The 15169-nt window shown below is 33.2% G+C and overlaps 2 protein-coding genes across 2 annotated transcripts; one reads left to right on the forward strand and one right to left on the reverse strand.

Annotated features, from left to right (window-relative positions):
- Positions 1-2016: 2016 nt before the first annotated feature.
- LOC107960114 (disease resistance protein SUMM2) lies at positions 2017-5905 on the forward strand. The gene is made up of 2 exons (XM_041117572.1): positions 2017-2727; positions 3101-5905. Exon 2 carries the CDS (start codon positions 3103-3105, stop codon positions 5761-5763), a length of 2661 nt encoding a protein of 886 aa, XP_040973506.1. The 5' UTR covers positions 2017-2727; positions 3101-3102; the 3' UTR covers positions 5764-5905.
- A 1157-nt stretch (positions 5906-7062) lies between these two features.
- On the reverse strand, positions 7063-10088 carry LOC107960115 (RNA polymerase II subunit 5-mediating protein homolog). The gene is made up of 11 exons (XM_016896335.2): positions 9797-10088; positions 9638-9697; positions 9370-9537; positions 9160-9223; positions 8526-8839; positions 8351-8446; positions 8203-8236; positions 7968-8050; positions 7678-7719; positions 7497-7574; positions 7063-7404 (listed from the first exon to the last, which is right to left on the reverse strand). Exons 1-11 carry the CDS (start codon positions 10001-10003, stop codon positions 7348-7350), a joined length of 1203 nt encoding a protein of 400 aa, XP_016751824.1. The 5' UTR covers positions 10004-10088; the 3' UTR covers positions 7063-7347.
- Between the last annotated feature and the right edge of the window lie 5081 nt (positions 10089-15169).

Raw genomic sequence — 15169 nt, forward strand, 5'->3', positions numbered from 1 at the left:
ATCCGGTTGAAGAACCACTTTTGTAATAGTTGACTTTTGTTAATTTGTTTGTTATCTTTTTATGTAATGTCCAGCTAAGATTAATTATGTTCTTAGCTGATTTAGCAGTCATTTGTAAAGGTCATTATGCTGATTTTACAGCTTAGATACTTGCACAAGCAAGCTTTGTTTTCTTTCTATGTAACCCATCTACTTATGTATCATTTTTTTGATGAGTGAAGTAATAAGCATAGCCAACTTGTTCTCTCATCTTTGTTCATCCGTTTTTGCTTCTATTTTGAGCTTTCAAACACAAAATTTCTTTGTTTTGTTCTTGATCATTTGATCGAAACTTAACACATACTTTACCCAGGTATAATACTTTGTTGCTCCAGTTTCAACAAGTTGTTCATACTTTACCCAGGTAAAATAGATTTGTTATTCTTCCTGTCTGAAAAACTCAACAGGTAGTTTACAAAATGTTGGATATTAATTAAGGCTTAAAACTTTTATTGTATCATAGCATATCTCATTGTAATTTCTATTTTGTTTATCCCTAAATTACATGCAGCTTGGTTCTTTATTTTACGCAACGACTTTTCCTTTATATAAAATAAAATGTTTGAATTTGAGAGTGTATTATGTTAATTTGAAGTATAACTCTTAAGACATCATATAATTTTCTTTTTATTTTATATATAAAAGTTTTTATAATAACAGTAAAATTAGAATTTTTCTTATAAAAGTTGTTTTAGTTTGCAGTTCTGTATATTTAAATGACAATTAGGGTCAGCAATTAGATATGGATTGATCATTTTATCACTGAGCTGTTTGAATTATTTGAATATCGAAGAATACACTTACCTCGTCTTTCTGAATCTGAGAACAGTTTACAGATATGAATACATCGTTTTTCCTTGTGCCATAGTTTAACTATGGTCTTACACATGAATTGCTATAGCTGTAACGCCCTAAATATTATATTTTTACTTCTGTGAAAATCTAATACAACTATGTATTTGCTTTAGTTGCTAAGTATTCTGTGTATGTGTGAGAGGTCTTGGGTTTAAGTCTTACTTTTGTTAATTTTTTATCCAAGCCTTACTCTTGTTCAGTGGGCTTTTATAAAATTCTTTGTTAAATTATAACAGAATGAGTCTATTGGTTTGAGTAGTAAGGGAGTTGGTGTGTTGAAGGTCTTGTGCTCGAATCTCTACATTAGTGGAGAGAATTAAGGGATTTGTGTCATATTATCTTTTTTTTTTAGAGAGATTTGTGGGATTTGTGGGTTAATTGCTAATTTCAATGTTGGGTACTCTGTTTTTAGGTTTCAAAAGGCTTAGGGTCGTCTTAATATTGAAATCGTACCAAGTGTGTACCCAAAACGCAAAGATTGAGGTTTCAACAAAAATCGAGAATAGCCACTGTCAATACCATACAGGGCGTTCCAAATAGATAATGTTTTGAGGCTAGATGTGAAGATTGAAGCTGAGTGGCACTCTACAATGCTGATTGCAAGCTGCCACCGAGGCAATTTAATTACTTGTATTATTTGAGTTAGCAATTTAATTAAGAAAATCTTGTACCCGTTAATGTGCTACTATATTGAAGATTTTATGGTCCATATTGAAGCCAACCCTTAGCTATTGAAGATTGGATTCGAGTGAATAAATTAATTCTTTGGTATATAAAGATTATATCTTTGATTGGTTATCGTTTTAATCAAGGGTTGGCAGGGGCCCGATCCCCCTAAAATGAAAAAATTTTCATTTAGATCCTTTAATTTTTTAAATAATTTTAAATTAATAAAGGTAAAATTACACTTTAACCTCCTAAAAATAATAAAATTTTGATTTAATCCTTTAAAAATTATAAAGATATAAACAATTTAAATGGTGAAATTTCATTTTTTACTATGGTAAAAATTAAAATTTCATATCAGCACCTAAAAAAAATTTTAGGTTGACCCCTGATCTGATTTTAATGTTGATAATGTAATAGCTAAAGCAGGGAAAAACATCCGTTTGGAAAGCTGTTGGAGCTTTCAATTATTGCTTTTTTATATTTGTGTTTGATGAATGATTAGGAAGTTGTTTCTATCCAACATGCTCGTCTTGCTCTTTCTTTTTCATTTTTTATGGGATCTGTATAATTGAGCTTCCTTTTATCTCAATAATTTTTATTATGGAAGTTGATTTTGATAATAAACCAACTTTACACCAACTTTACATATATGGCAGAGGCAAGACCAGTGCCGCCTCTGACAGAGGGAAGACTAGTATTTTATTATTTTTTTCATTTTTTTTCAGATTCAATTTTTTTTACTATTTTCAACTGTTTGTGTCAGGTGGCAGGGTGGTCACGCCTCTGCCATAGGCGGCACCACCCTGCCCATACCATTTCCGTCAATAACTTGGGCTTAGTACCATTTTTGTATTTTTTTATTATTTTATATTATATAGGTAAAACACCCTATATTGTATTAATGTTAAGAAATCAACTCAATCATTTTCACATCTACACAGGTTTTCATCATATTCACTATCATCTTTTTATTCTTTTATATTTTTATTGTTCTGGCATCATCTGAACTTCCAACAGCTTCTCTCAGTTTACCTGCGAATTTCCCCTCTTTATATTCTCAATCTTTCATATAACTCCATAAGCTTCTGTTGAACTTTGGCCTGCAATGCAACAGCAGAGAAGCATTGAAGCTCAACCAGTACAGCAGCAACATTTTGTTTATATGTAACTAGTTTTATTTCTTTTGTAATTTGTCTTTAAAGTTAGATTACTTGCTGATTTGAATGATGTTCAAAGTGATGTAATAGCTGATAAGTCAGCTTTATTTTGTATGTAATTTAAGCTATGTTTTTGGTCAAGTAATTAGTGGGAGCAGTTATACTTTAGGTAACTGCCTTGTAAGTTTTATGTTTTGACTTAATGAAATTTGATATGAAATCTGACTTTTCAGTTTTCATCTTGTTCAATTCTCTTTGCATCCGTTTTCTTTGCTTCAATTCTCCTTAGTTTTCTGTCAAAACCCCAACAGCTTCTTTCATTTATTCCTTGCTTCTATTTCCTGAAATTGTTGAACTCACTCTTCTAAAATCAAAACCAGGTATGGGTAATATCTTCTCAATCGAACTTTCACTCGATACCATCATTACCTGTTGCTGGAATTGTGCTACTGGACAGGCAAGTTATATATGCAACCTCGAAAATAACCTCCACACTTTAAAAAATGAAGTGGAAGAATTGAAGGCGATCAGGAGTGATCTGATGAGCAAGGTCAGAATTGCTGAAGATGAGCAGCAGCTTAAGCGGCTAGACCAAGTTGATCTTTGGCTTTCGAGGGCTGAAACTTTGATAAACGACGCTGATCAACTAATTGTCCAAAGTCCTCAGCATGTTGAAAAGTTATGTATGGGAGGTTGTTGTTCCAGCCATCCCAGGTCTACCCACAAGTTCGGCAAGCAAATCGCCAGAATACTCCAAGAGGTGAAAGACCAGAAGCAGAAAAGAGATTTCAGTGATGTGGCCAGCAAGCCACCACTTCCTTCAGCAACTGAAAGACCTAGTGAGCCAACTGTGGGTTTAGAGTTGAATTTCAACAAGGTTTGGAGCTGCCTTCAAAAGGAACAAGTGGGAATTATTGGCATATATGGCTTAGGAGGGGTTGGCAAGACAACCCTCCTAAACCAAATCAATAACAAATTCCATGATACTACCCATGATTACCATGTCATTTGGGCAGTTGCATCACAAGATCGGCCAATTGAGAGAGTCCAGGATCAAATTGCCAAAAGAATAGGCCTTTCTAATGAAGGTTGGAAATCTATTGAAGAGAAAGCTGAAGACATCTTCCAGGTATTATGTAAAAAGAAGTTTGCATTATTGTTGGATGATTTATGGGAACGGTTTGATCTCACAAGAGCTGGGGTAACTCTTCCAACACAAGAAAATGGCTCTAAAGTCATTTTCACAACTCGTAGTCGTGACGTGTGTTGTCAAATGCAACCGAACATGGATATCAGAGTGGAATGTTTACCACCAGAAAAAGCTTTGAAACTGTTCGAGGAGAAGGTTGGGTCAGAAACCCTTCAAATGCATCCAGATATTCGCAAGTTAGCTAAAGCGGTGGCTGAAGAGTGTGCAGGGCTACCTCTCGCTCTCATTACAATTGGGCGAGCCATGGCATCCAAGAAGTCCCCTCAAGAATGGGAATATGCTATTGAAGTTTTAAGGCAATCAACAGCCTCTGTGTTGCCAGGGGTAGGGAAAGAGATGTATCCCAAGTTAAAATTCAGTTATGACTGTTTACCTGATGAAATGTTCAGATCTTGTTTCTTGTATTGTTCTTTATATCCAGAAGATTATTACATCAAAAAAGACAAACTAGTAGCTTGTTGGATCGGGGAAGGACTTTTGGACGAACATACCAATTTGAGCAGTGCCAGAAACCAGGGACATTTCATTATAGGTTCTCTTATTGACGCATGCTTATTGGAGAAAAGACCTAATAATGATTTTTTAAAGATGCACGATGTGATTCGTGACATGGCTTTGTGGATTGCTGGTGAATCTGAGAACGAGAGGTTTTTTGTAAAATCAGGTGTTCGGTTAAAGGAACAACCGAAAGCTAAAAAGTGGGAAGAGGTAACAAGAATGTCGCTGATGGATAATCAAATTGAAAATCTAACTGAGATATTGGAATGTCCCAATCTCCAAACCTTGTTTCTTGGCAGGAATGATTTGAAGGTAATCATGAATGATTTCTTTATTTCTTTGCCGATGCTAAGGGTTCTGGACTTGTCCGATAATAGGCATTTGGAAGAATTGCCGGTTGGAATTGCAAAGTTGGTTTCACTAGAACATCTCGATTTGTCATTTACAAGAATAAGAAAGTTGCCAGTCGAATTGAAGACCCTAGCAAAGCTGAAATATTTGAATCTGGAGTGGACACGCGATCTAGAACTGATCCCACAACAATTGATATCCAGATTCTCCAAGTTGCAAGTACTGAAAATGGTGGGATGTGGCTGTGGATGTTTATTGGTTTTGGAGGAAATGGAGCATTTAAAATATTTGAATGTGTTGACTCTTAGTTTTAGAAGCGCTTCGGAGTTGGAAAAAGCTTCGAGGTTCAACAAGTTCTTTAGTTGTGCCATTGAACATGTATGCCTTGAGTATTTCAGAGATTCTAGATCATTGAATATTATGGCTTTAGCAAAACTGCAGCATCTATGTACTTTAAAAGTCTCGAGGTGTATGGATCTAGAGAAAGTGAAGATCGAACGTAACATAATTGAAGGTGCAGGATGCTTCCATAGCCTTCGATCTGTAATCCTAGTCAAATGCAATCATTTGAGGGATGTGAGTTGGGTAACTTTTGCTCCACATTTGGAAGGACTAGTTATATTGGAATGCAAAGGTTTAGAAGAAATCATCAGTGAAGAAAAACTTGGTGAAGTCGCTGAGCTAAAAGGAAATTCAAACTTATTTTCTAAGCTCGGGATGTTGTATCTATTTCAGCTGCCCAAACTAAAGACTATATACCATCATGCTCTGCCTTTCCCACAGCTGGAGAAAATCATAATTCTCGGATGCCCAATGTTGAAGAAGCTCCCACTAAACTCCAATAGTGCAAAAGGACAGAGGCTGGTCATTGAAGGAGATAAGGGATGGTGGAAAGATGTAGGATGGGAGGATGAATCCACTAAAATTGCTTTTCTCCCTACTTTCAAACCTCGTATATACTACGAAATTTTGGATATTAATTAAGGCTTAAAACCATTATTGTATGATAACATACCTCATTGCAAGTTCTATTTTGTTTAACCCTAAAGTACACGTAGTTTGAATTTTTGATTTACACAAAGACGTTTTCCTTCACATAAAATAAAATGTTTGAATTTGAGAATATATTATGTTAATGAATTGTAAGTTGAAGTATAACACTCAAAACATCACATCATTTTCTTTTAATTCTAAAACTAAAAATTTTGATAATTATAGTAAAATTAAAAATTTTCCTATTCTGTATATTTGAAAATGCGATAATTTTTCTTATAAGAGAGTACACTAAAATGTGTTAATTATAAATTTATAATTTTGAAAAGAGAATTTAAGTTTAAATATAATTTACTTTCATTCAAAATACATGTTATCATAAGAAGAGGTGTTTCATAAGCATAATATCAATAAATCATGTAAGATTAAATACTAAGTATTGATAATTATATTGAGTGACATGATATAAATGCTAGAATATTTCAATATTTGTATATTAAAGCTCATTAATACAAATTACTAACAATTTAAAATTTTTATGATTATAGAATGCTACAACAAAAATTAAATATAATTTTTTTTAATGATGTTTCTGCAAAGATACTTGATTATATGATTAAATTAAGATATTACAAATTTAAACATATTTTAAAAAAAATTGGGGAAACTTAAATTTATACCCCACTCTTAATTTTAATCCAATTAAAAAGTTTTCATTATAATTAATTAAGTTTTAATACAATTAACACCTGACAATAATACTTAAACATGTATTAACCTTAGATTCACAGATTATTCTTTAAAAAATTATTATTCATATCTAATATTTAAATGAATTGGTGATATTATTAGTTTAAATAATTTTCTTTAAAAAGAAACCAACTTAATAGTTTCAGCAACCAAATCATTAAATAGAAAATTAAAGATAAACAGGGTTATAGCAACTTAATTTTTGGAAAAAAGGGTGAGAAAATTACCCCTTTTTCATTTAAAAAATCAATAGCTATTTAGTTGCTTATTTATATTTATCTTTTTATTATTAAATTTAAAAATAAATAAAACTAGACATCTAACTTAAATCTATTAAAAATTCAAATGTTTTAGTTATAATTGTTGATCATACATAATGTTCCATGTTAATATCTCAGTATAAACAAAACTAGACTTAAATAAATTTAAAATTAATCATTTACAAAGCAAAACTTGCAAGACTTGAGCACTGAATTGACCTATGACTACTTATACTCAAAGTGAGATTATGTGTATGAATTCTATAGAATCAGAGTCTCATAAAGAAGTTATAGCAAAGTTAATAATAAGTGAAGAGTGGAGAATATGATATGCCAAATTGTAACAACCACTACTACATGTGCTTACCACAGCCTTAGCTATAATTGCACAAACCATGAAAAGGAGTTGGAAAAAAAAAAAAAAAGAATGACAACTCTCCCTATAATCCATTCGAACAAAACTTCAACCCCACAATTAGGATCAGCATTTAGTTATGGTTTCATCAGATTATACCATACTGAAATGTCTCATTTTTTATACTATTTTTGTCATACAATGCTCAATCTACTTCCTTTGCATTTTGAATCTAGACACCGGCTTCGAAGGCTGCGAACCAGATGACTGCAAAGGACATTAATATTGTACTAAGTATTCAAAGCAGTAAATATGCAACTTATTTGCTATATACTCGCAAAGATGCGTAAGCACAATACCTGTAATGAAGTCGTATTTGTTCCCACTGAACTTTTATCCAAATTCTGAGTATGCTCAACTATAGAACCCGTAAAAGCCTGCACATATAGCCAATAAATCATGATGGATAAAGGCACATAAACAACATGCATCATGCCCTAATGATTAATCAAAGTAACCAGCATGGTAGAGGTAGCATACCTTGGAACTATCAAATTCTGATTTTGAGGTCTGGACAGATTTCTGTAACACAAAATTGGAGTTAAAAAAGATGGTTAGCAGCTCTCTCATTGGTGATCTTGCATTTGTTAATACAATATAGAGAGGACAAGGCTCGATATAAGGTCATTGATGTTATCCCAAGATCTATTCTGAAATAACATGAATGATATCATGTTGGTTTTCTCTATTTTTCCTTCTCCCAAAGAGCAGAGCTCAAATATAAGCTACAGCTACCTTATTTCATTATGATGGTTCTGCTTCAAACTTACCTTCTCGAAAGGAGCAGAGGCATTTATGGAAGGACTTAAAGTTTTTGTGTCTTCTTGTATGATTCGACCATGTGAAATTTCACCTGAATAAGATAAAATAAAGGAATTGCCTCATCTATAAATCAAACTCGAAATGATATTCACATATATCAGTAGATAACATAATATCTTTCCCCTCCTTGAGTTTACATGATTGACCACATGCATAAGTCAGAAACATAACCATAATAGTTACCTTTGGTAACAGGTTCCTCTGTCAATCCAGTAGACTGCATTTCAGATATACAGAAATCAGACTTCAGGATTCATTTATCAATAAGTTAGAAGGATTATCAAAGAAAGGCTAAAAGACAAAGAAGGCATACAAAGATTTAATCACTTACAGCGAACTGATTAGTTAAATCTTGATGCTTATATTTATTGGACATCTCTTCAATTGGTTCTTTATCGTTGAACTGCTGTAGTTGTTTCCTTGGAGACTGATACAGCTATTTCATAAGTGACACATTCAACATATAATTGTATTAACAAGTAAAAAGCACCAAGTCCCAACATTACCTCTGAATATCTTTGACCATGATCAAGATAACTGTAACCTTCATCCTTTTTTCTATGAAAAGCAGGTTTAGTCAGCTCATCTTCATCACCATCACCTTCAGCAGCTTTAGTCAATTCATCTTCATTGCTGTCACTTTCAACTGCATTAGCATCTTCATCTTCATCTTCAAGATTCTCCTCATTATCTTCAGCTGCAAGTTCTTCTTTCTCAAGTTCTTCCAACCTTGACATTATACGAGCATAATCATCATCCTCAGATGCACCCATTTTATTGTCTGCTTCAGCCACACTAGGAGTTTCAAGTTCCAGTGAACCTGAAAAGAAAACATTTTGTCTAACTTAAATTCCTCAACTTCATTAAAATAACCAATAATCATTTCATCACAATCAGTTAAGATAATTAGGCTGCATAATAACAAGTACCTCGACAAAAGAAGTTCTAACAAAAGAAGAACGAACAAGATATTATGCAACATGTTAAAAGAGATATTGCAAGCAACCAGCATACGAAGTTCACATAAAACATAATCCAGAATCTGTTTGCAAGAGTATCATCCTTACTAAAACAAGTCGACTACAAAGTTCCAATACCCGATAGTGAACAAAAATGAGAGAAAAAGACAGGTTAACCTGCCTGATTGAGACGCCCATTTGGTAGAATTATCCTCCTCATACTCTCTAATCTCCACAAGACCCTCCTGTAACAATAAAATCATAGTAACAGGTAAAGACTAGGCGCACACAAGAAAAAGTGAGCATACTAATGCCCAATTTAACTAATGTCTAATGAATACTAATGTTTAAGGAATAAACAACACAAAGTAGAAAATTGGGGGAAGCTTACAGCAGCTTCAGAAGCAGTGGAATCAAAAAAAGAAGCCTCAGCTTTAAGATCCTGCATTACGGCCTTCAATGCGTCCACTTTAGACTCCAATGATTTCCCTCTCCTCTTTAGGATTTCAACAGTTTGTTTAGCTGTTCTTTCAGTATAATAACTTTCTCCCAGTAAAACCTACAACAATGATTTTTTATTCCTAATTAAAACCTTAAACCCTAAACTTGTCAAATATTAGAATAAACTCCTAATTTAGCGCGTAACGCAAAAGCTATACCAGAAACTCATTCGTATGAATCAAACGACCAGGAAAAAACGCCGCTTTCCCAAACGGAACCTGAAAAAAAAAGCCTAAGAAACCTTTTTTATTTTTTGCTTTTTTACTGTTATGTATAAATAGAGTGAAACTGATTGATCGTAAATTTGAAATTCTTGCCATGATATCGTGGTGGAGTTCGTCGGGGAGTTTTTGAACGAGGTTGATGAGGGAAGTGTTATCGGCGATGAATTCTTTTAATTGATTCATTTCGTTCTGCTTCTCCGATAACTTCTCCTCCACCATCTTCGCCGCCTTCTGAGTCTCCTCCGCCGGGAACATTGAAGACAGCGACGTCACCGTTCCTTTTACTTCCGATTTCCCCATTTTAATTTTAATTTTTTGAATAGTGAGAGTTGAATAGAATGAGCTTACGACGAACTGGCTGCGACTCGAATTGTTTGATTCTTTGGAGCGGCTCAGGACTCTTCTAGAAGGATAGATGACTGTGAAAATTTAGGGTTTATAGCATTAGACGTCCAGAAATTATAGCCAATATTCTAAATTAGTTCTAAAAGTTCAAATTGTTATAATTGAGTCCTTACTGTATCAATGGTAAGCCCGAGATCTCACTTGGGCATATTTAAAACATACAAATCAAAATTTAAATCAATAATAATAAATTTAGTCTTTAATATTTATATCTTTTATCAATTTAGTCATTTTATTCATTTTTTAACTATATTTAACCCTCAATATTTAAAAAAGAGTCAAATTATTTTTATTTAATAGAAATTCTACCTAAAGCGTTAATTTTTTTTAAACAATATTGGCATGACAATCAGCATGGTAGTTCACATGTCCTTCATTCTAACATGACATTATTTGTCTTAAATATAATCACATCAACAAATAATTTTAAAATTAAAAAATATTCAAAAAATAAAAATAAATTTAAAATTCAAAAAAATAGCATGAAGTATACATGTAGTGTCATATGAGCTTTCATGTTTAAAATTTTAATGTTATAGTCATTATTTATGTTAAAAAATAGTAATTTGGTTCTTTTTGAAAGGTCAATGGTCAAATTTGATTCTGTTTAAAATGTTGAAGATTAAACTTAGTTAAAAAAAGAATATGACTAAATTGACAAAAAATATAAATATTAAAGACTAAATTTATCATTTTACCAATTGATGGTGATTGATGATGGATGAAAATATAGAGCAATGATATAGGTTATTGTTGAGAGGCATTTCGAAGGAGCGGAAGTGAATTTCTTCTACAGATATTTGCATTGAGTTTGATTTTTGAAATCATCATTGTTGAGAGAATTTTACATGAATACTACCTCGACTTAAACATGATTAGCCTTAAATTGTAAAACAAATGAAAACATTTATAATTATACGGAAAAAAAAAAACATCCGGCGACGAAATCAAGTAGTGAAGAAACTTGGTTGCAACAATAGATCACACCTAATTAGTGATTATTAATTCGAAATTTTTTCACTCGATTTAATCAAACGCTCACACTTACTCCGTGATTAACCATAAATTTGTGATATTTGAGGTTTTTTTATAATTATTTGATTAAATTAATATATTATTATTTGGTATTTATTTTTAAAAATAACAATTTAATAATGCACAAAGAAAATATAAACTAATATAATAATATAATATTGATAATGGTAACCAGTGGTAATTAAAACCAAATAGATAAGGTCTTTTAAGTTTATGCAACGACCCGAACTTTAAGTGTAACACCCCGAACCCGAGACCGACACCGGAGTCGAACACGAGGTGTTAACAGACTTTAAACCCCTTATAAAAATATTTCTCAGACACTGCCAATCTGCGTACTAGTCGCTTTAAAAATCATATCTTGAGTTTCACAACTCGAAAATCAGTTTCGTGATTTTTCCCTGAAACTAGACTCATATGCCCATCTACATATTTTTTTCTAGAATTTTTGGTCAGGCCAATTAGTATAGTTTATTAGTCAAAGTCTCCCATGTTACAGTGATTGACTACCCTGACCTTTGCGCATTACGACTTGGATATCTCCTTGTACAGGGCTCCAATACTGATGCCGTTTGTTTCTATAGAAACTAGACTCAGAGAGGAATCTATCCATATATGGTATGACTCCTAATTATCTCTGTTTAATTTATAATGAATTTCCAAAGTCGGAACAGGGAATCCAGAAACCGTTCTGGCCCTGTCTCACGAGAACCTGAATATCTCTTAACATACTGTGCGTATGATTGTTTCGTTACTTTCCTACGAAAGTAGATTCATCAAGGTTTGTTTACATAATTTATTCACTATTTAATTCCATTCCTACTATTTTTAGTGATTTTCCAAATCTACATCACTGCTGCTGTCAGCATCTGCCTTTAAGGTAGACTTTACCTATTTCATGGTTTCCATGATTCAACTAGCCCTTTTTGCATAAATAGCACAATTTATGAAAGTGATTAACCATCCCCGTGGCCAATCCTTGTCAAGCATATCCACACCAAATAATTATAACATTATACTGAAACACATATAAGCCATTTTCGCATGGCTATCCAAAATTTATACAAGTCCAAAGGGTCCACGACCCACAACAAACGGGTAGTCCTATACATGCCATTTCGAAGTTCAACCAAAATTGTACCAAAAAGGGGGCTTTGATAGTGTGGGCGACTTTGACTTCAAGATCCCGAGTCCGATAGCTGGAGAACCAAATCTATAAAACAGAGGAGCAATGAAACGGAGTAAGCAATTTATGCTTAGTAAGTTTTGAGCAAGGAATTCCAGCACAACAAAAGTATAGCATTCATATAGCTAAACGGATAATTTCATATGCACAAATTTACGATATCGTACTTGCTTCACATTATCAACCCTTATGTACATACACAAAAGATCAACTCAGCCAAAGGCCGGTAGCTCGTTTATCAACTGAGCGAATACTTATTTGTAAGGGCTCAACTAAATTCAAGCACATACGAAACATACCTCAATGTTGGGATGTTTCGAGAGTATTAACTGGAATTTTACAGCAAGTTCATTCATTCCCAAATCACGTACCTTCGGAATTTAACCGGATATAGCTCCTCGTTCAAATGCCTTCGGGACATAGCCCGGTTATAGTAATTCGCACAAATGCCTTCGGGACTTAACCCGGATTTAGTAACTCGCACAAATGCCTTCGGGACTTAACCCGGATTTAGTAACTCGCACAAATGCCTTCGGGCTTAGCCCGGAATTAGTATCTCGCACAAATGCCTTCGGATCTTAGTCCGGATATTGTCACTTAGCACAAGCCTTCGGGACTTAGCCCGGACAGCATTCAAATAACCATGCACATTTAACAATAAATCATGGCTCATTCGTATTTCATTTTCGTTAGCAAAACTCAAACACAAGACATTTATCATTCTTGCAAATTCGGCTCAATAGCCACACAAAGAGCATGATTTTAATTTGCTCAAAACATGATCTAATCACATCATAATTTAAGCTCTTTTACTCAAGAACTTACCTCAGGTGTTGTCGAACGATTCCGATAGCTATTCGACCACTTTTTCCTTCCCTTTATCGGATTTAGTTCCCCTTTGCTCTTGAGCTTAATTAAACAAATAAATTGATTTAATCATTTGAGCATCGAAAAGAGGAACACAAGGCACTTAGCCCATATTTATACATTAGACATTAAAGTCACATATGTACGGAATCATGAATCAAACTCAACATTTTAGCTAATTTTTCCCCCTTGGCCGAATATGCATGTCTATTTTGGGGCCGATTTCAACACTTAATACATTCTACAAGTATGGTCACTTGTATTGACTAAACACCCTTTTGTTTCAAGTTCAAAACTTGGCTAATACACACATATACACACTAGTAAAGCATCCTCTCCCTTTCCATCAATTTAACACATGCATTGCTCATTAACATGCAAAAGTTATATTCGGCCTTAGCACACAACTTGCTAGCCGATTCTTCTCCATTTAGCAACCAATGCACATATGTGCTCACTCAAAAATGCTAAAAAGGAGGTTCAAGAATCATCAAGCCACCATCACATGCATCATTAACAAGCTTCATATTTAGCATGCAATGGCATTAACACAAACTCCACCTAGGCCGAATCTTAACTCATCCTCATGCCTCATCACCACAACATCAAACATCAACCAAGAATGATGCATCCGTGGCCGAGTGTCATTTCCATCACATAGCAAGATTTAGACCATGGGCTAGGTAGAACTCAAGCTAACAACTAAAACATGCATGCATCTCATGGAACATCATCAAACATACCTTAGCCTAGCTACATGCATGGCCGAACCTCTTCAACCTTTCTTCTTCCTTCCTCCTTAAAATTTTTGGCCAAGGATGAACCAAAGGATGAGCATTTTTTTTTCTTTGTTTTTTTCTTTCTAGTTTCGGCTAAATGAAGATGAGAAAGGATGAACAAAAATTTTCTCCTTTCTTTTCTTTAGCTCACGGCAATGGGGGGGGGGAAACAACTACACACATTTTTTTTTTGTATTCATCATACTCCTTTTCATTATTTTATGCCCATGCCCCTTATTTTATTTTTTTCCTACATACCTCACTAGGCCAACATGTTCCCAACATGTTTCCACCCATAGCATGGCCAACCACTAGCTCAAATTTTGGGTAATTTGACATGCAAACCCATCATTTTCACAACATGCATTAATAGACCATTTTAAATTAGCCTATCATATTTTCACCATGTCTCATATCAATCCCTATTTAATAATTTCTCATGCAATTGGCAAAATTGGAGAATGAAACTTCCACATACTCATGTACACACATAATAAGCATAGAATATGGAAATCAATTATTTTTACGACTCGGTTTTGTGGTCCCGAAACCACTTCCCGACTAGGGTCAATTTTGGGCTGTCACATTAAGGTTATTAGTGTATTTTTAGGTCACTGTTTCTGAAAAATGGATTAGAAAATATTTATTAAAAAATATTTATGAAATTAATCGAGTGATTAATTAGAGTTTTAATTAAGTGAATTTAGTTTAATTAAGAGTAATTAGGAAAAATGACTAAATTGAATAAAGAATGAAAGTTGAATTGTAGATTAAAAGAAAATGAAGAGGACCAAAATGGCAATTATGTGTTAAAATATATATTAAATTATTAATATTATTTATTATAGTTTTATATTTAATTATTATTGTTATTGTTATTATTATTTAAATTGATATTATATTATAAAATGAATAAAAATAAGACAAGAGTGTGGTAAAAATAATTTATATGTGTACCAATGATATACATATACTTGTAATACGCATATATGTTTGCTTATTATGTAAGTATATTATATATTATTATTAAAAGTAAAGTAAATAAAAAGGAAATAAAGGAAATAAATAGAATGAAAAGAAACAGAATGTGGAACGAAACAGGGGAAGGAAGAAAGAAAAAGAGAAAATTAAAGGTTTGAAGCTTGGAAGTTTAATAGGTAAGTCAATTTAGCTCATTTTCTTATGATTTTTGAG

The sequence above is a fragment of the Gossypium hirsutum genome, chromosome A01 (assembly GCF_007990345.1).
Source record: "Gossypium hirsutum isolate 1008001.06 chromosome A01, Gossypium_hirsutum_v2.1, whole genome shotgun sequence".
NCBI lineage: Eukaryota > Viridiplantae > Streptophyta > Magnoliopsida > Malvales > Malvaceae > Gossypium > Gossypium hirsutum.